At 44.0% G+C, this 19,966-nt stretch overlaps 1 protein-coding gene across 7 annotated transcripts in view; it reads right to left on the bottom strand.

The window, feature by feature from the left end:
- Positions 1–1,382: 1,382 nt before the first annotated feature.
- Positions 1,383–19,966, bottom strand: part of cbfa2t3 (CBFA2/RUNX1 partner transcriptional co-repressor 3) — a 42,106-nt gene continuing 23,522 nt past the window's right edge. For 3 of the 7 annotated variants that reach the window (XM_019279360.2, XM_019279365.2, XM_027281300.1), the window contains exons 2-12: positions 19,695–19,850; positions 17,186–17,427; positions 16,804–16,893; positions 15,939–16,120; positions 13,315–13,598; positions 12,445–12,530; positions 10,963–11,248; positions 10,421–10,489; positions 9,618–9,671; positions 7,681–7,871; positions 1,383–7,206 (exon numbers count right to left, since the gene is read on the bottom strand). In XM_019279360.2, the coding sequence (XP_019134905.1) occupies positions 6,808–7,206; positions 7,681–7,871; positions 9,618–9,671; positions 10,421–10,489; positions 10,963–11,248; positions 12,445–12,530; positions 13,315–13,598; positions 15,939–16,120; positions 16,804–16,893; positions 17,186–17,427; positions 19,695–19,850 (2,039 nt within the window). In that variant the 3' untranslated portion in view covers positions 1,383–6,807. The remainder of the gene's footprint in view (positions 7,207–7,680; positions 7,872–9,617; positions 9,672–10,420; positions 10,490–10,962; positions 11,249–12,444; positions 12,531–13,314; positions 13,599–15,938; positions 16,121–16,803; positions 16,894–17,185; positions 17,428–19,694; positions 19,851–19,966) is intronic. The other 4 variants (XM_019279364.2, XM_019279361.2, XM_019279362.2 and 1 more) reach the window with 4 other exon arrangements.

The following is a 19,966-nucleotide window of genomic DNA, read 5'->3' on the forward strand; positions in this document are numbered from 1 at the left end:
TAATCAGCAGGAACTTTAAGTATACATTATTTGAATTAAACATGCAAATATATATATATAGTAAATGTCCTCATTCTTCAAAATAAAACACTTTCATTGATAAATTTGATAGAATTTCAAATTGTATATTTCATGTAAGGTACCCAAGGGTGTGGAGAATAGGCTTTTTTTTTTATTTATTTAACGCCACACATTTTGACTTGTCATAGCAGGAAAGCGCAGGTGTTACTAATCATATTAAGGATGGCTCTGTGCTATTTAAGTGTCCCAGTAAGTCATGACAGTGAGTCATCATGCACAATACCAGGACCCTGAAACTGAAGCAGCTAAATGGAATTCAGCCATCATTCATTTTATTATTTACACCACAACCTATTCTGTTTTCACCCATGTATTTAAGATTCCCATATAGGACTGAAATGTCCTGGAAACATATGTGTATAATATGCGAACAGAAAAAAGACAACGACAGTTCTACTAAAACATCCTAAATGGCCTGATGCACAAAGACCAGAATGTGGGTCCAGTTTCACTGTAGGCTACTTATTATTAAAGCAATAGTCCCTATACAATTGTTAACAGTGACATCTGTGTGTACAAAGTTCAAAAGGGAGAAAAGTACAGCAGCTTTTGATTACATTTTGAAATCAAAGGAAACATAAAAAAAAGTTTATTCATCCGTCCTGTTTTCCTTTTCATTTCCCCTTAAGTAACTTTATGGTTGAAAGAATCATAGTGTTCCGTCTGACAGTGTCTCGTACACTTCATTGAAGCTATATGATGTTTATACTGAGTGAATTGTCACTCAAAACCCACTACAGTTTTATTGCTGCACTGAAAGCGCCAGATGTTTTTTCTTACGCAGAGTCCAGCTGCCTCGCGAGGTTACCGCTGCTCCATCAAATGGAAATATTCTAGACGTTTTGTGCAAATTCATCCTGACTTGTTTTAAATCAGTGAAAACCTTTCTAACAACATTCTGCTGGTATAAACAAAGTTTTGAGTGAGTTTGTAATGACTCACCAGCAGCTCGTGGGGTTTAAGAGGTTAAAGGACGGAGCAGATTGTTGAATAGATGTAATTAAATCAAAGATAAATTTTAATTAGTTAAGTAGAAGATGGGTGAATTTGAACTTGTGACAGTAACACAGGGTCAAAGACATGGAGGGAGGTTATTTGGGATTTTTATGTCTTGTTCAAAATGTGTGGGATTGTCGAATATATTTTGAAAAAGATATTTAATGGTTATATTGTTTTTTCATGATGTTAGTTAGATCTGCTACTATCGTATTTCTGTAGACGAAGACGAAGATGATTCAATAACAGCAGATCATTTCTTCTTCTTCTTCTGAAGACGTAAAGAAGAAAAGCAACCAGAGTGGTGAATATTTCATTTCATGTTTTAATTACACAGTTACATTGTTCAACACAGACAATAACCTGAATTAGAATGTTTTACAGCTTCACACATCCAACAGAGCGAACAGTTAAAGAGCGGTATTAGCAACAGGGAGGAAAGCATGCAAGAAATAAATACAAATCAGAATTTAATTCTTCTGGCACAGTTAACTTCATCTAAAAACGGCAACAGGACCTTTTTGAAGAGGGAAACAAAACAAAAGGAGAAAGAGCTTCAAAGCGCCAACCTTTCCTACAGAAACATGTTTTTTCTGTAATAATGTATTGCACAATACAGTATAGAATGCTTCCCTACACATATAAAACCATAAACCCTTTGTCAATTTATGTAAAGGTAAAAACAGGACCCTCCTGAGCCATGGCTTTTGGGAAAACAAGTGCTGTACCCACTGTTTGCCACTTTAGCTTTCTACTGTAGCTATTCATCAGTGCCTGTTTCACAGGAAGGACGTGTCACCATCACATCAGATGAGCCTTGAAACTTCATTGGTAAAGTTACTGTTTGGGGTAAGGAGAGACAAATGCCAACCTGCTAATATTTGTCTTTTCTAAACATGCGTTTTGCCCATATCATGTACATAGTTAAACAAATAGAAAAGTGGCTGATGTAAAGTGTTCAGAGACCCCTGGATGGTATTCACAACAGCAGAGCCCTTATGCGTTTGCCATCTATAACATCTGCACGGAGAAATGTGTATGACACCTCGGCGCAGATCTCATTTGTTTCACGACTTAGCCAAGCATATGCCCGGCTGAACAGAACATTAATCTGATCTTTTGTATCCTGACCGGTGACATCAGGAGGGAGAGTCTCAGTGAAGTGGACAGTTTACTCTTTTTCTCTACAGCCCCTCGATTTATGTCGGACTGCGGCCTCGCGTCCCACACAATCGACCACCTTGAAGTTCTCCACTGCTGAGACGTAACACAAAAACCTTAAAACCAAAGTGAAGTCTGAAGAAGAAAGTTGTATCTTTTGGTTGCATTTTGGTCATTTGTAACAGGTCTATTGGGTTTGGCTTTGTTTAGTTTATCTGAGGGCTTACTTGCAGACAAGGAGGCACACGCAAAGCACTTAAAAGTTGAATGGAACTGTCATTACGATCTTGTTTGATGCAGTACGTGTTTTACTGCACAAAGCTGTTGCTACATATTGTGAATCAATCTGCCACTATAGTCTGTCTGGGATGTTTCATTAAAGCTCTGAAGGTTTCAAGTAGTTTGTACAGAGACGTGAAAAAAAGATGATTTTTTTTTTAAACATTTTTTTCTTTTTTTCTTTTTTTTTACAAAAACACACACACCATTCACTTCGCAAACACACACCCACCATGTATTCATTTTATCTCTGCAAGGCTTTGTAACTGTAAGAACACGCAATCAGTAGGCTTTTCCAAAGGGGATGCTTCCATTATTTTTACAGAAGCACTATTCAATGTGTAGACAACAAGCGCTTTGATTGCTTGAATAAGAACTCTACACATTTGAAACTCAGCCGGTTCATTGAGCGTGCTCTTCATTCGCGTGCCCTGATTGTGTGTATTTCAGACACTTTGGTTAACTGGTGTAGTGGAGCTCCAACCTTATTATTTATGGTCTGTCAATACACACTGTGTCAAAGCCTACTATGGCAATGCAGGAGTACTTTGGTCTGTGCTTTTATTGGTTTAGGACAACAAATGGCATGTCATGGTTGATTCCGTGTTGGGTTCAGGTTATATGCATTTGACTGTATGTGTGCCTCTTACTTAATTCCAGCTGTATCGGTTTGGTTAGTGGGATGTGATCATAAAGGTGAGGTCTGGTGAGAATAAATGTTCTTCTGCATCACAAGTAATGACATTTCCTTTCAACGCTAGATAGATTCTGGCTTTTGAACGTGCGTCTCCATGTCTGCTCTCAGCCCAGCTTTTCAAAGTCCAGGTCAACCTCTCCTGGTGGTTAGCTGTATGGTCACAGGAGGTAGCTAGTGTGAAGTAGGGGGTGGGGTGGGGGGGTTATGAAGAGTGGTCTGTGGTAATAGTGGAGGAATTAGACATCAGGAGGGTGGAGGGGACACAAACAGGCTGAGGTCAACACCATATCACGGTAATTATAGCACGCATATAAAAATGCTACACACAGATGCATGGGTACCTTGTAGCTTATCCCATTTGAATTATATGTCTCAGATAGTCCAAAAAAAGATTCACTTCATCAATGTGTTGAACAAAAAGCGGAGAAAGAAAAAGTTTTTCTGCAACTCGCTGCAAAAAGAAAGTAGTTTTTTTTTTTTCTCTCCAAATTTGGTCCAAGTTTGTATGAGGCCAACCATGTAGGCTTCACAATGACTGATATCAAATGTGTGTGAGCATAGTTACTACAGGCCCGTATAAGGTGTGAGACTGTTTTACATAAATCTGTTTGTTGGAGCATGTGGGAAGGGCTGAAGAAATAAATAAAACCCCATCCCAGATCCTCAGCTTATGCAAGTTGCATCTTTACAAATAAACAATCAGTAAAAAGAAAAAGAAGAATCATTTCAGAGATTGGGTACCAAAATTAGGGTTGAGGTTTACTGTAGCTTAACACTGGCATATCACTTAATCCTACAGTAATGGCTTGTCTTGCACCTTTGGGGGAAACAAACACTCCTAACACACACATACACACACACATTGATGAGAAAGCGAGGGTCACTACAGTGGCATTAGAGCCAGAAGAATAGTATCAAGTTTGACCATTCCTAAATTTGGTGTGAAGGAAGCAAAACTGAGCCACCACTGTTTGTTTTTCTTTCTTGTTTTCAAGCTTTTGACTGTATTTGGACTATCTCTTTTTGTCAATACACACTGTTGAGTCCCCTCCTGCAGGATGTAAACTGACCCGGGGTGAATGACATGACAGAAGAAAAAAGTGAAACAGAAACAAAATGATTGGAGAAAATGTTCTGGAAATCTTGTAGTGTCCATCCACCCATAATCTGTTTCCATCCGTTTTCAGCTACATGCACTGTGGTCCTGTATGGAGCCACTTCACCTCTCCTCCACTCAGGGTCACATGACACTTTGATTTGAGTGAAAAAGTGTTAAACTTGTATGACAGAAAAAAAAAAAGAAAAATTGATAATTTTGAGAAACAAATGAACTGTGAGAAAATCATATTCTGGACATTTATCTTTAAAGGTTTCTGTTATTTGGCAAACACATTTTTGGACCTCTTTAAATACTATGTACATTCACATTAAGTTACTGATGTTACTTTAAATATATTTATATGTATCTATATTATATGACACCCTATGGGCAGTTGCTGAGGTTCCATTCAGTAGCTGAATTCTCTTCATATTGCACCTCTGTCCTCTCACTGTCTTACAATGCGAGCAATACAAAATATTCTACAAGAGGGGTTTCATCTCATTAATATAGATACAACAAATCAAACAATAAGTAAAATGTGGGGCTTCCTCTCATAAACGAGTGTTCTTGCTCTGACTTCACTGCTCAGCCCAAACATAAAGGAGGAAAAATGAAAGGTAACAAAAGAAAATCAAAACAAAGTCCACCTTTCTGGATATACACAAGGGCAGCACATATGGACATCAGCGACAAGAGACATTATTTGAAATTTGAAAAGAGGAACAATATCTACAAGCAGGTTTTCGAACCCTTCCCACACGACTGCTCCAAGGCTCTGTCCAAAGCAGGCTGGGGTTTAGGGGCAGACTTGAGTCAAGTAGTCGGGGGTAGAGCGAAGAAGGGAGGTGCGGGGTGAGGGGAGGTAGAAAGAGAGAGGAGAACCAAGTCTACACCGCCCTTCACGAGGCTCTTTCATCTGTGTGTCATGCTTTGGAAAAGGAGGGAGTGAATGTAAAGGTAACAGCAACTCCTTGAAATATCTCCGTGCTGCGGAGCTTTAAAAAAGGACTTACAAACAACCTTCCCATACGTCTCTGTGGTATGCAATGCCTTCTCGGTCAATGTTTTCAAGCTTCTTTTGAGGTTTTTTTTTTTTTTTTTGGCAGCTCCGTTGCCATGCATGTGTCTTCATCTCCTTTGAGGCTGTGTAGCTTTTCCTTTTCCTCTTTTTTTCCCTCTCTGTCCTCTCTGTTACCATTCACAAAAAAAGGGGGAAAAAATCACACTGTGGCAGGGTTTCCATCCGTTTCATTTAAGTCTTTCTCGTAGGCAAGTTCACAGCATTGTCCATATTCACTAGTCTGGGCCATCACTGAGGAATCGCTGTAGTTTTTGTCCAGACTGCAGGAGGCAGATGCAGATCAAAGCAGGTCACAGTTCTTCTTCTTCTTCTTCTTCTTTTTAAATGTCTCTGGGTCCCGTTCTGCAGCTTCTCTGCAGCCTGGTCCTCTCAGGGCTGGCTTATCTGCTGAGGAGGTGATGTTGCTTTGCGTTTGGTTATAAGATGAGTGCTTCTCCTTATCGCTTACTTACTCACTTTGGCAGTGTAATACAAAGGTTTGGATCATGTTATTTTTCATCTTTGAATTCATTTGGGTTCACAATGGTGCAGAGAGGTGAGTCCGGTGTAGATTTTCTTGGCTCGCTAGCAAGGTAGTTAGCAGTTTAAAATTTCATTTTCATATCATTAACGTTATCATCAGCATCATCATCACTATTATTCTTTATTTAGAATATTTGGACTTTTCTTTATTTTCCCTTAAAGCCAGAAAGAAACATTTAATAAGTACTAAGCTGTGTTTCTAAGGAATTAATCACATCCCCTTCCCTCATCTGTTTGAAAAAGATGTTCTATTCCTTTCCTGTCTCTATTAGGACACTGTAGAATAAGTGCCACATCAGTGAACTGTTTGGACTGGTAGTGCACATGTCAGGGCTGGGTACTGTTCTCTCATTGGTGCTAAATTAAAGGGAAATCCAATCCAAGTGCTAATCACCCACCCACCGTCAATGTTGCCTTACCACAGCCCTTGTCTGGTGTCCTTATGTGGACAGTTTTCAACGTGCTTACATTACTGAGGGCACATCTCAGTCACATCTTCAAGTCAAAGCTCATGTTTTCAGCAAACACATCTGATATGTTTCTGTGACTGAGCACAGAGAGAGGAGACACTTTTCATGCTTTCCACTACACTGAACCCCAGGCTGGAATCTTTGTATTTGTGGCTGTGGTTGTGTGAAAGAGACAAAGACAGAAAAAAAGTAAGTTTTTTTGGAGGGGGTGGGGGGTAGTGGTGACAAGTTGAGAAAACAAGTCTATCTTCAGGTAGTGAGAAGATTTTCAGAAGAGCTTAGGATATGAAGGAAAATCAGGATTGAAGTCGGGGAGGAGGAAAGAGAGCAGTGTGCGATGAAGATTCCTCAGTTTGGTTTTGTGTGGAGTGTGGGCACTGTCGCATCAGTATGCAGGGAAAGGACAAGGGGTCAGACGTCAGCGAGAGGTGGCATCCAGAAGGGCAGGGGTGGCTGGAGTTGTGGAGCGAGAGGCACTGCTGGAACTGCTCTCCTTCGGGCTCGCAGAGACACTTCCACTGCCGCTGCCAGCCCCTCCCGGAATACTGCTCTGGCCCGCCAACGACAGGGGTCCTGGAGGAGTGCTCTCCGAGTGGGTCGGGGGGGCGCTGGAGGACGCTGAGGAGGTGGAGGAGGAGGAGGGGGTGCCTAGAGGGACGCTGCTGCCCCCTGGCAGCCCCTGCAGGCCCTGACCACAGACGTGGTGGTGCTTCTCCCAGTCTTTGTGTTGGCAGAAGGAGCCGCAGTAGCGAGCCGTGTTGCAGCCGCTGCACGTCTCACTGGCTTTCCTCCCGCAGTTCCAGCAGCTCTGGTGAGACAGTGGGGAGAGAGTGGGTTGATAAAAATAAGTCTCTTTTTTGTCCCAGGATATTTCTCACATAAATATATACTGTAACTCAAAATAAGTCTTTTATAATCCAATCTGTTTCTGTTGCTCTGTTCACAGGGATTTGATTTTAAGGCCTCAGCTCCTGGTAGGTCCCACTAGTTTTGTTACCAGCAGGTGGTGGTCAACTGCTCTGTAATGGCCTCAGCCTGGCACTCTGCTCCAGCCATCTGGATCTGTCTGCTTTTATGAACACTGACAACTGGACTGCTTCTGCAATAATCATGACAACACGGTGCAGCACCACACTAAGAGCAGCCGGCTGTATGGATTACACAACAAAGGATAACTCAGAGGAGAAGGAGAACAGAGTGAAGGGTAATGGATGGAGCTAAAGAGCTCAAATAGTGGGTGACTGTGTAAAGGATTAGAGAGCAATGTGGGTGGGGGGTCTGTGATACTCACTTCACTGGAGTCCTCCTGCTGGTTGATGACTGTTAGCGCATCTTCAGAGGCTTGCCTCTTGGCCTCTGCGAGCGCTCTCTCCATCTTAGAGCGCTCGGCTGAAATCATCTCATGAGCCTTCCTCTCAGCGTCCGACACCGCCTTCTGCAGCTCCGACATCGCCTGCCGCTTAACTTCGTTCACTGCCTCCTCTGAGGAAGAGCGAGAAAGAGAGGTGTTAGTGCTTGTGGCCATCGTCCCATCCTGCCTGCTCTGTCATCCCTTGTTGAGGCTCTCTAAGCTGCCATCTTGTCATATCTCAGCAAACAGATGTACATCATCCAAGATTTAAAACTTTCTGCCAGAAAAGGGAAACAGCCAGACTTCAATAATTAATCCAAACACGTCTGGCCACAATAAAATCCAGTGCTGACAACAGCAGATGTCTACAAAGTTTTGTCACCAATTTGGCCGTTCATCCAACGTCCTGGGATTCCCTGTTTGCATGATTGTCATCTTGTCAAGAATAATTTCAATAGAAATTAGGAAGTAGGAAGCCCTGCAATCACTGCAGGGCTACTTCCTACCCAAGTAGATTTTATCATGGGGCCCTTTTGTTCTTCCAGCACAAGCACAAGCCGTATGAGTGAGGAGGCTGTGTTTTTACAACAGGCAGGTGTGTAGACTCCTTTCCAGATGGCAGTCTAAAATAGAAACTTCCCGCAGTCCCTTCTCAGTGAGAGGCAGGAGTGATTACATTTTGCCATCTTTCATTATTGGCCTCACGGTGCACAACAAATGTACAGTGCATGATTTCTTGTGGGGCTTTATACACCCTCGAGAAATAGGTTGCCAAATATACACTATTTATTAATCAAAAGCTAATGTGGTATGTCGGGATCACGCGATATGAATTCCTCTAAAATGACATGTTCTTCTGCCATCAAAGACAGCAACACATTTTTAAAGATTAAATGATTTTCCTCCCACCTGCTCCACCTTCCTCCAGATGTACGCACACGCACGCACACGCAAACACCCAAATGACACACATACAAGTGGCTCTCCAGGTGTGTTAGCCCAACCAAGTAGGAGGTGAGACTGATACTGTTCTCTCTCCACTGCTCCCTATTTCCTCCAGTCAGTGTTTGTTTGAGAGGGAACTCATAAATAACTGTCACTTTTCCTCGCCGCTCCACTCCAGTTGTTTCAAACTACTGTGCAAAAAGATAGGCGGCGGCGTGGGCGGGTGTGTGTGTGTGTGTGTGTGTGTGTGTGTGGGGAGGGGGCTTATCCACACATTGCTGTGCATATGCACATGGCTGTGTGTGCATATATGCATGTGTGCATGTGCTAAAAAAGTTAGCGTTCTGTCAACCCTGTCAGCTTGCAGTCACACTCACACACACGTCTCAATGCTTCATCCCGTCTCTACCTTTTCGCCTTCGTTCCCACTCCCGTTTTCTTTTTCTCTCATAACCCTCCTTCCCCCCTTTCTTCTCTCCCTTGCAAACACTATCTGCATTATCCCGAGCTTCTCAATTATCTGGCCTAATGCATGCACCACTAAGATTAGTTTGCAAATTTAATTAATTCTTATCAAGGAGACTGCATAGCAGATGCTGGGGCAATTAGCACTTAATGGAAAACACGGGGGCAGCAATATTAACGTTTTAATTCCGCAGGGATTTGGCAAGTCCCCGGGATGTGTTATTTCTGTCTGCTTTTTCACACTTCAGATCTTATTTTTCAAAAGCACTGCAGTCTCTCAACCTGAACCAGACCAGAGAATACGTGTCTGGTTTTAATTAAAAGCAAGAGGTGCTGCAGCTACATCAGGCAGACTACCTGGCTGCTGAGATAGAGGTGACATATGCTCACGTGTACACACACACACACACACACACACACGCACACACACTAGAGGTGAGATGTTGTGAGTGAGATATGTTACTCACCCTGCCTGTTTTGGAGGTGCTTTAGTGCTGGGGAGAGCGGGATGCTTGTAGTACCTGTATGAAAAACAACTGCAATTAAAAGAGCTTTTTTTTTTCTCTGCTGGTGAAAATGCAGCACAGTATTTTGCCGACAGCAGCAGCATCTTTCCTCCGCAGGGTATTGGAGTATGACGGCAACCTAATAGTGCTGGGACTGGGGTGGAACAAGGGCTGAGCCGGATGACTCCTCGGATGGGCTCTGTCTAACATGCAGTGTACAAAGACGGCCCATGCAAATGCAACACTTCCACCTGCTTCTTTTTGTGAGCCAAAAGTAATAACCACGAACAGGATTTTCTTGTCCGTCTATCTAAATGTATGTGTTTGATTTACTTTGGTGATATGTTTTTGTACTCTGCGCGAGGCTGGAGAGCAATCACAATGAAAAAAGAGGTCTACAAACTTGAGAGTGTGTGTTTCTCAGCACAACGGAGACCAGTTAATCTCCCACCTGTGCTGCGCTGCTGCGGCCTTGCCTGCCTTGGGCCAGGTGACTGCATTTTCACTGCAGCTTTAACTGCAGTGGCCTTTCATAGTGGTGACAGATGGAGAGCATTTAGCCCTAATGACACAGAAGGCCTCCAATCCTCTGCCCTGACAGACCTACGGCTGTAAGGCCTCTGTAATGTCTGTTTCTTTAGCCAGGGTGAGGGCCCTGAAGACTGATGATGGTGATTGTGTGTGTGGGTGTGTGTGTGTTTTGTTAGTCTTTGTGAGGTCAATCATGAAGACAATAGAAAAAAAGGTGGATGTTTGCCTCTTACCAGCTTTCCTCCAGATTTCTTCTGGCAGGAATCCTGAGGGAGGCCTGTGTAAGAAGTCTCTGTGGATCTCTGAAACACACAAGCGGGCGCACACTCAGTCTCGATCTCACACACACACACACACAGTGATAGTCTTGATCTACACAAACACACATCCACAAGTCTCCCCTATAGTTTACAATTCTATATGTATTGGGACCGATACAAACTATGCGCGGCAACACCGGTGAATAAGCTGTCAACTTTTTGAGCCATTTATAGGAGGAATGGAAGTACGGGTTAGAGGTGAATGCAAATCTTAATTATGAATGAGCATGCTGGCAGGATAAGGGTGCAATCAGTTGGTTAAAGATGCAGGATGTTCCAACTAGATTCCTATTGGCTCACAGCATGAGCTAAAATTTGCAGAAAAACATGATAATCTAACTGCGTTTTTGTGTTTAAATTGACACGTTAAGGCATTTTGAGCGTTTTCAAATAAGCCCTACCTTGCTGTGAGTGTTTTGCTTTGCCAAACATACCCCCTGTGTGTGTTTGTCTACCTGTCTGTCTGCCTGTCTGCCTTTCAGCAGCCGAGGAAGTTCCTATGGGCAGTGACTCGCTGCTGCTAGCTGTGTTGGAGGAGGAGTTGTGGTGAGGAGGAGGAGGAAGAGGAGGAGGAGGAGGAAGGCAGTGCTGTCCGTTGCTCCCACCTTTTTTCATCTCTTCCACGTCACTATAGCGCCGAATCCAGTGATTCATCTCCTCCCGGTCGGCCTCCTGGCAGCGGCGGAGCACCGTCAGAGAGCGACGCGTCTTCTCCACCATGTCCATGATGCAGTTCAAGAGCTGCAGGGCGACAGGAACGAGTTAAATCATTTACTTAAAGAGATGAATGAACAGGAGGAGAGATCTGACAGTGCTACGTTTCATTGAAGGTAAATCCTACGTCCCAAACGCACGCAGAGGTCCCCAAAAACGCATATTTTCATTATGCTTAAATACTTCACCTGCTTAAAATCATTACAAAATTCCACAAGTCAGAGAAACAAAACAGTTCAGGAGGTGGGGGTTACTTCTGGAGCCACTGAGCTGTAAACCTACACACTATTTGAATCTGTCCCGAAAACACACACCACCTAGCAGATGTGTGTGTGTTTGAGTGTGACAGCACGTTTCTGTCTGTGACTATCTTTTCATTGGTGATCGTCAGTGAATTTCAATGTCTGAGAACATCGCAACAACGATAATGTAACAGCTGGGCTGCTGATGAAAAAGTTGAGCCAATTCCTTCCACCCTTCTGCTCCGTTCTCTGCCAACTCAACAGATTTCCTCTCTCTTCTCTCCTTTCCCCCCGCACTGTTGTAAACAGTGTCACTTTTTTTTTTTTTTTTTTTTTTTCCACTGTGCCCTGTGTTTCCAGACCTGGCCCGCTCTGCTAAATGGGTTTAGCATGTTTGACATTCAATCCATATCATTATTCCCATTCATCTTTCCCTCCCTCTGTCTCTGCCTCCTTCCCTCTGTCTCTCCACTCACCCCTCCCCCTCTGAGTTAGCTATATTTATTTCAGTGAAGTGTTTCTAATTTGGCATGGGTCCAGGCCTGGCCGGTTCTCTCCATGACTGCAGCTCTTGTCTCAGCTGCTCTCCCCAGCTGGAGCTGCTCTCTGCTGGGTCCTGAGCTCCATCTGGGGCCCTGTTTCTATGTGTGTGTGCGCGTCTGTCTGTGAATGTGTGTGTAGTATACATGATTTTGTGTTCATGGAGTTGGGTGCCAGAAAGCCAGATAGATGTCTGATTAATTCACCACACTGACACAGACCTCCTAAGGTCAGTTGTCCGTCAACCTCTGACTCAGATGGGACGGAGGCTGCTCTGTCTGTCATCAGGTCCAGTCCCGTCCCTGTCATCTGCATACCATCTTTAGCACTAAAACTAACTTTAATCACCTGCCGACCTCTCCCTTTTTTCACCGCCTTGCACATCTGAGTAAAACAAAGAGGGGGATGGACATTAAACATGGCTACTATGCTGATACGTACATTATCAAGGTGCTTCCATTCTTCTGCCCACTCTCGATCTGTGAGACGGTGGTCAATCACCTCCTCCTGACGGGTTCCATGCACCGCTAAAAGACAAACACACAGGTCTCTGTCAGATTCGCCACATTATACAGTATACAGAGAAATACTATACGAATCCAGGGTGCATACTTATATATATATATATTATATATAGAAAAACTGGGTGTGTGATGGAGGAAAACAGAGAAGTTTCATCATTCACTTTTTCTACCTTTACTTACAATGACAGGGGTGATGTTTTTAGTTTCTTTGTTCCTGCTTTTTTAGAACAAACTGCGATTTTTCAAAAAGTTTCTGTTGTTTTATATTTAGTCATTGTGCAGGCGTGTTTAGTTCCATGTTTGCAGTTTTATTTCCTGGCATTTTATAAATCATATTCTTGCTCAATGCATAGACTATACAAACATTGTGTGACCAAAACAAGGCTTTAAAAACCATGTAGCGTCAAAGCCACATTGTAACTTTGTCTTCAGTGGTATCAAAGTTTAATTACAAACAAAAGAACTGGTGGCAGGCGCTCATGTGTCTGTGCTATAGCCTCATGTGTAATCAGTGAGACAGTTTGTCTAAGAATTCATCTCTTTCCTTTTGGGAAAGCAGAAGGAAGGCATATATGGTTGCCACAGTTGTAGCACATGGGCATGTATGGCTGTGGTCTTTATATAGACACACTGCCACAAGGATTATCACACTGGACAGACAACTGGCCTTTGTTCTCTACATGCACCCCACTTTCATAAACACAAGTCCACAGTCTTGACCATATAACATGAGGACTGTAGACCTATAGCTTTATCTGTCTCTGTCAGTGCTTTGCAGCTGTTCTACCTGTCTGCCGGTGCCTGTCACGGGCCTCGCGGTGTTCATTGTGTCTGTAAGCGTCTCTGTATTGGTGTGCCAGGGCCATGTCTTCTAAGCGATAGTGCTGGGGTCCCATTTGGGGGTTTGGTGGGTGGGAAAGGCCGTTGGGAGGGTGTGTGGGGAGGCCGTTGGGTGGCGGGTGAGCAGGAAGCCCCGTGCTGGGGCTGAAGCGCTGGCTGGGGCTGATGGTGCAGGGCCTCTTAGCCAGGTGCTCTGGGTGCAACCCATCTCTGTCTGAAGTGTCTTTGGTCCTGGAGAGGAGGACAGGGGGGTGGTTAAAACATGAATGAATATTAAACAGGAACAGAACAGGAATTTAAGCTAGGCAGTCCAATAACGAGAACATCTAATAAAGAGCTTCATGAACTGGTTGGCCTGCAGCATTCTTCCAGCAGTGGGAAGTGTGGGATGTTTAGTATATTATCATCTACACAACAAAACAGATCTTTGTTGTACAAGTCAGTGTTTATTTGCCAATATGCAATGGCCTCGCACAGCCAGGCTACATCTCATAACCTCTGTTTCCACTACTACATTCGCCATTGTTCAATAAATGTCCACCCAGAAATCGATTCAGCTGCTTCAAATAAAAGCTGCGTCAATGAGAGACTGTTTTGATTCTAACGTGACAACCCTCATTTATAAAAAGAAATCTGCAGCTGCACGGCTCATTTCTTACCCCGGTTTTGTTCAGAAACAGATTTTTTTGACACCACGTTAATATCTGAAGAGAATTCACTCTTGTGCAGCCTACTTCATCTTTCTCCAGCTAGTTCTTCTATAGCCTCGCCAGACCACAATGAGTAATGTGAAAACTGTTGGATCGCTTCGCCAGGCTAAATGTGTAATGCCAGTGTATTACTTCATAGTTCAGGAAAACATGCCCCAGCGTGGACCAGAATGCCCTTTAAAATCAGACCCAAGGGCCAAAAAAAGGCCAGCTGTAAAAACATGTTGAACACATAGACAGATCTAATTTATTTCATGATGTTAGTCTATTATATAAAACTCTAGGAACCTGAATTCACCGAGCTGTGTGCTGATTTTAAACAAATGAAGAAATGTCTTTTATTGCGACTCCGGACACAAAAGGAGCGCTGGGAAATCACAGTTTACCATAAATGTCATAATAATTTAAATTTCAAAGATTACAGCAACTAGTTTTGTTGACTATAGCTGTTGGAGAGGCTCAAGCGAAGAAACACACTTGTTTTTTTTAAAGTTTAACAACTCCCACGTGGTGCATGCAAACACACTCAGACACATGTACGCCCGCTGAGAGCTGCTTGTTGTTCAGTTACAGTACGGCAGTGGCTCTCCAAAGCTTTTGCACAGCTGTACGCCATATGTATCAAACAAAGTCCAACTGTACACCCCGCGTCTCAGGCTCTTAATCTGAATATCCCTCAGCCTACTCTTAGATTGCAAGTATTTCACCCCTCTCCCCTCCCACCAGGCTCTCAGGCTTAAGGGGCAATATGGGCTGAATGCTGTGCGTCGGGCAGATGTTTAGTGACATTTGTGTCTGTGTGCTTTAAGTGTGTGTGTGAGAGAGAGAGGTTGTGTTTTCAAGCCATCTGGATAGTTTTAATGGGAGTGTTGATATTAATCTGTTTAGCTGGATGGCAATAGCCAGGCATTCAGATAGAAATCACATCTTTATCATCCCGGGGATCAAAGGCGAATAAATGCAACGCCGCCCCGTGTAGATGATTATGTACGTGTGTTTATGTACGTGTGTGCTCATACTTATCCATGTGTGTGTGTGTGTGTGTGTGTGTGTGTGTATATTTGTGCACGTCGGCTATACTTGTACACATCCCTGCTCTACTATCTGACAAATCAGAGGAACAGCTGGCACGACGTAGGCCCTGCCCCAGACTGAATCTCCCCCCTTCCTCCTCCACCGAGCCCTGCCTGCTGTGTTTAAGCCACAGGTCGGGAGGCGGAGGTGTGTGGATTACAGTGGGATTGCACGTTCGGATCCAACCCCTGGTCCCACCACCATCACCACCCACCCCCACACTCCGCTCAGGATGTGCTCAGTGTTACGGTCAGCACATCACCATCTGGACACATCTCTGACATATGAACAGCTGCTTGGAGCCAGAGAGAGAGAGAGAGAGAGAGAGGGGGGAAGTGAGAGAGATCGAGAAAGAAGGGCAGCGGCAGTAAGAGGAGAAGGCAGAGAGGGGAAGAGAAGGAAACGCTCTCTCTTGTTGTCTTCTTAGCTGGTTTGAGATGAACAGACCGCTCTGGAGAAATCGTGGGACAATTGCAAACACAAAGCTCACTGTTGGTCTTTGGGTTGTGCTAAGAACATCTACTGTACTTCACTCCCTCTTCTCTGGCTCTCTCTCTCTCTCTTTGCATTTATCTCACCCCTCCTTCCCAGACAGCCTGCGGAGCCGGGCCTGGCATCGGGGCTGTCCAGACTTCTGCCTCCTGCCTGGAGGATTTATAGACTCCCCTTGTTGCTTGGCATTCTAAAATACCCTGAAATAATTCATATACAACACTGGCTGTAAGAGCCTTGCCAATGCATGTGTGCCTCTGAAGTCTGTGTGTACGCGTTTACTTGTGTTTACTACCTGTCAGGGGTCCTTCTCTTGCCGTGCTCATTCATCTCCAGCATGATCTCAGATGAGTCGAGGGGCGAGCTGGCGTTGGCATCCAGGAGGAGCTGCTCGTGTTGGGCTAGATACTGAGCCGGAGTCTGCTTGGCCAACCTGGCACAGTGGAGCAACTCTCTCTGAAGCAGGGGCAGGTTTGCCTTTAGTTGTAAAAACAAGGAGGACAAACATCTTTGGATTAGGAAAGAAATAAATCATTGTAGGAAGGATATTAATTTATTAAACTGATGTAAATGTAGAGAAGAGTGTTAAATGGACAAGAGGTGAGCTCATGGTGGAACCACAGATACATGGGGTGAGGGTGAAATAATGCCAGATTAGGGTGAGAAAAAAAAGGAGGTGATAGATGAAGAGACAGAATGAGATAAGACAGGTCCCTTGACACCTTCCCCTGCCATGTGTCTCTCTCTACGGGGTGTGCTGATGTGTATACTGTGTGTGTGTGTGTGTGTGTCAGTGCTGTCAAATAGCTCTCTCAGACCTGTCTGGTTGATATAACACAGCCATTGCTGCAATGTCCCAGATGTGGAGGATCATCACACGCCAGGAGGTCTGACACACTCACACACCATATTTAACGGACATTCAGAAACACATCTGACTGTTTTTTTGTGGGTTTTTTTGTACAACTACAGTATACACCTAGGTTTCCAGTCACAACAAGGTTTCCCTCCCTGCTCTTCTGTGAACACTCTGTTTGGAGGCACACACACACACACGAGGTCCTGAGTACTGGCCATATGGACAGCAGCACTGAGCTTGTCAACAACTAAAGACATCAGACTTGATTTAACTCACATAAAATCGGTGCACAAGTATTTACCTTCAGGAAGGGAATGACGAACGGCCGCAGAGGGAAGTTGGTGGCCTCGTGAAGTTTGGAGTGAAACTCTTCGATGGTGAGTGTGGAGTTCTGCTCAAGAGAGTGGATACAAGAAGAAAAAACAAACTCTTACAAAACACTCTCTTACAGAGGAGTCCCAAAAGATTATATTTTTTATCCTGTTCACACAATTTATATTTTATGTAAAAACAAGATACAATGTTGTGCCCACACTGTACACTATCACACACTATGCCCACACTGTACACTATCATCAAGCATAATAAGTAGATACAAAGTAAGAGGAAATAGAGACTGCTGAACAAATGAATGGATATACGGCACTGCTGTTTCAAGATTATTCAAAATAAACCGAACTTACCACCAGCCCCAGCACTAGGCTGCGCACTCTCTCTCCAATCTCAGGCGATATGTCGTTGCCAAACTGCTGCAGCGTGGTCAGGAAGCGCTTCAGTTTGCAGAGTTGCCGGGCACCGCAAGCTGGCGGGAGCTGCTGGTTGGAAAGCGAGGCCGTCGAGGACATGGCTGGCCCATTACTAAAGCCGTTAGGAGTGGAGGGAGCACCATTCAGCGATGTAGGAGAGTGGCTGCTCCCATTCAGCACTGCAGATGAACGGACAGAAGGAAGAAGACAATGTGAATTGGGTCAGTAGTTTTGGAGGGGCCTGGGGGGGGGGGGGCATCTGACAGATCTGGGGTCGCGATGAGGGCAGAAGCACGTTTATCCTGCTGATGGAGGAGTGTGTGGTTAAGACGAAACATTAGACTCAAATTTGACACCGCTCCTACAGTATGAGGCGAAATTCTGCCACTTTGACTGCACTCTGTGTGTTTGCAGTCACTTCAGCTGTCTCACAAGTGGTAACATTTGACCCCCCCCCCCCCCCCCCCCCCCACACACACACACACACACACACACACACCTCTCCCTGTAGTCTGTTCCACCATGCTGCTCCTCACCCTCTCTCTCTCCCTCACTCAGTAGGACACAACTATAAGAGGAACTTGTTAAAGAGGAGCCAAAAATAGTCCTGTGGCCTGTGTTACTTTTATTCCAATAGCAGGTGTGTAGCTAAATCTGGCCCTACACATGTCCACCAGCTGAAAGTAGATTTGCAGCTTTAAGGTTCAGAATAGACACAGCAGTCATACACATATATAATCACTCACATATTCTTCGTAATGCTGGCGCAAACAAACTCACAAATACTCACAAGCTCTCTCTCTCTCTCTCTCTCACACTCACACACACACACACACACATTTGACCTTTTCCCTTGTTTTCATATTTTCACATGACACAAAATGCACGCATCATCATAAAAAAGTTATTTTCTGAAACTCTATTCTTATGTGTATAATATCTATATTTGATTAACTAATGATGACAAACTTTCTCCCAGATTAAACATACTGTGGCCTTTTCATGTACCTGTACTTAAACGAATGCATCTTATTATTACACCATATACAAGCTTACATTTAGCATGGCAACCAAACAATAATTTTCTTACCTTTCAAAATGTATTTACATACATGCAAAACACATCAAATAACATAACATAACATATTGCATACGGGCCCTTACAAATAAAATAAAACATATCATTTGCACTCAGATGTGAGGATAAATCTATGGTCACTTTAGCTGTTCAATAGTCTAGTTCCCGTAGTTCCTCTCAGACATGCTTGTTGCCAGTCGAGGAGCCTGAACACATATGGACTGACCCATGTGATCCCAACAGGCAGCACTTGTGTTCTGGTTTTAGAGAGGGAGAGGTGCAAGGAGAGAGCTCCACTGCTGACCGCTCACCACAACAGGTGAAACAACATGGTCTGTCATTGCTATATAGGGAAGAAAGTAGTCTACATACTGCATTGCCATCCTGGCCACCGACAGCCCAACCAACTGGTAAACAACGCAGACACACACATGCACACACAATGCCACAGCCGTACTTACACATGCGCTCAAAAACACTTGTCCCAAGAGCAAGGGCATTCTGCACACCAGAAGACACACACCTGACACACAAGTGACTTCAACACATGTTCACTAGAACAGGGAAGAAACACATATTTGGAATTTCTCTCCCTTTACAAAAGCATATAACGTGTTCATGACAGTTGGCCTTTAGGCGGACAAATGACTGTGTAGTCCACTGTAGATGGCTTCTGATGGAGCTGCTGAAGTCTGTTAATCTGTCTGATTTATTACAGATGAACGGGTGAATCGTTTTAACGTGTAACAGGTCTTAAGCTCACACTGAAACGTAGTCTGTGAAATGCTGTTATATGTAACCCGCACTTTCACTTTCAAACTAAATGAAGTGCGGAGATTTTCGGGGGGATTTCTTTGCAATCATTTCACCGAGAAATGACGGGAAATGAACGGAGAGAGAGACGAGAAATGATACGCAATAAAATCCCCGACTGGAATCATGCGATTAAGGTATATGATACGCATCGTAACCTCTTGCTCACAGGTTGCCCTAATTCAGCCAAAATGGCGTTTGACCTGCAGATGACTATCTGGAATGATGTAAATACCGTCTCGTGTAACTATGTCCTATATTCTCTGATGCTTACTGTGAAATAAAGAGTTAAAGCTGTTCCAGCGATGGGCCGCTGGTCCAGCACGCCTACTGCCTCGCTGTTTTTCTCACACCTGCCTGGTTAAATGCCTGCTGACATGACTCTTCAGCACAAAAGGATCATCTTCAAGTCAAAGAGAACATGTATCTCACAGCATGTACGCTAAACATCTGTGGTTAATGTACAGCTAATGTAGTAGAAGTATTTTTTAAGTATATGATGACTTAAGATGACATTAATCTTAAAGTAAAGTCAAAATTAGCACAGTTCCTTACTTGATTTACTTGTAGTAGGGGTGAATGAAGCATTGCGATTGGTTGCTTGGCTGACAGCCGGGGGTGGAGGAGGCATGGTGGGTGGGGTGGACCTGGGCTGGGTTTTCACATCCGCAGGTGAATCTGGCATTGTTCCAACCTTCTGCACTCTGCTACCTGTTGTACGAAAGGAGAAAAAGAAAAAGAGAAACAGACAGAGTCATCAAGATGGAGTTCCAGCATGGAAAAAAGGAAGAACTTTCAAAGTGGAGACAGCTGGTTTAAGAAGAGAG

This window comes from Larimichthys crocea, chromosome VIII (genome assembly GCF_000972845.2).
Source record: "Larimichthys crocea isolate SSNF chromosome VIII, L_crocea_2.0, whole genome shotgun sequence".
Lineage (NCBI taxonomy): Eukaryota > Metazoa > Chordata > Actinopteri > Sciaenidae > Larimichthys > Larimichthys crocea.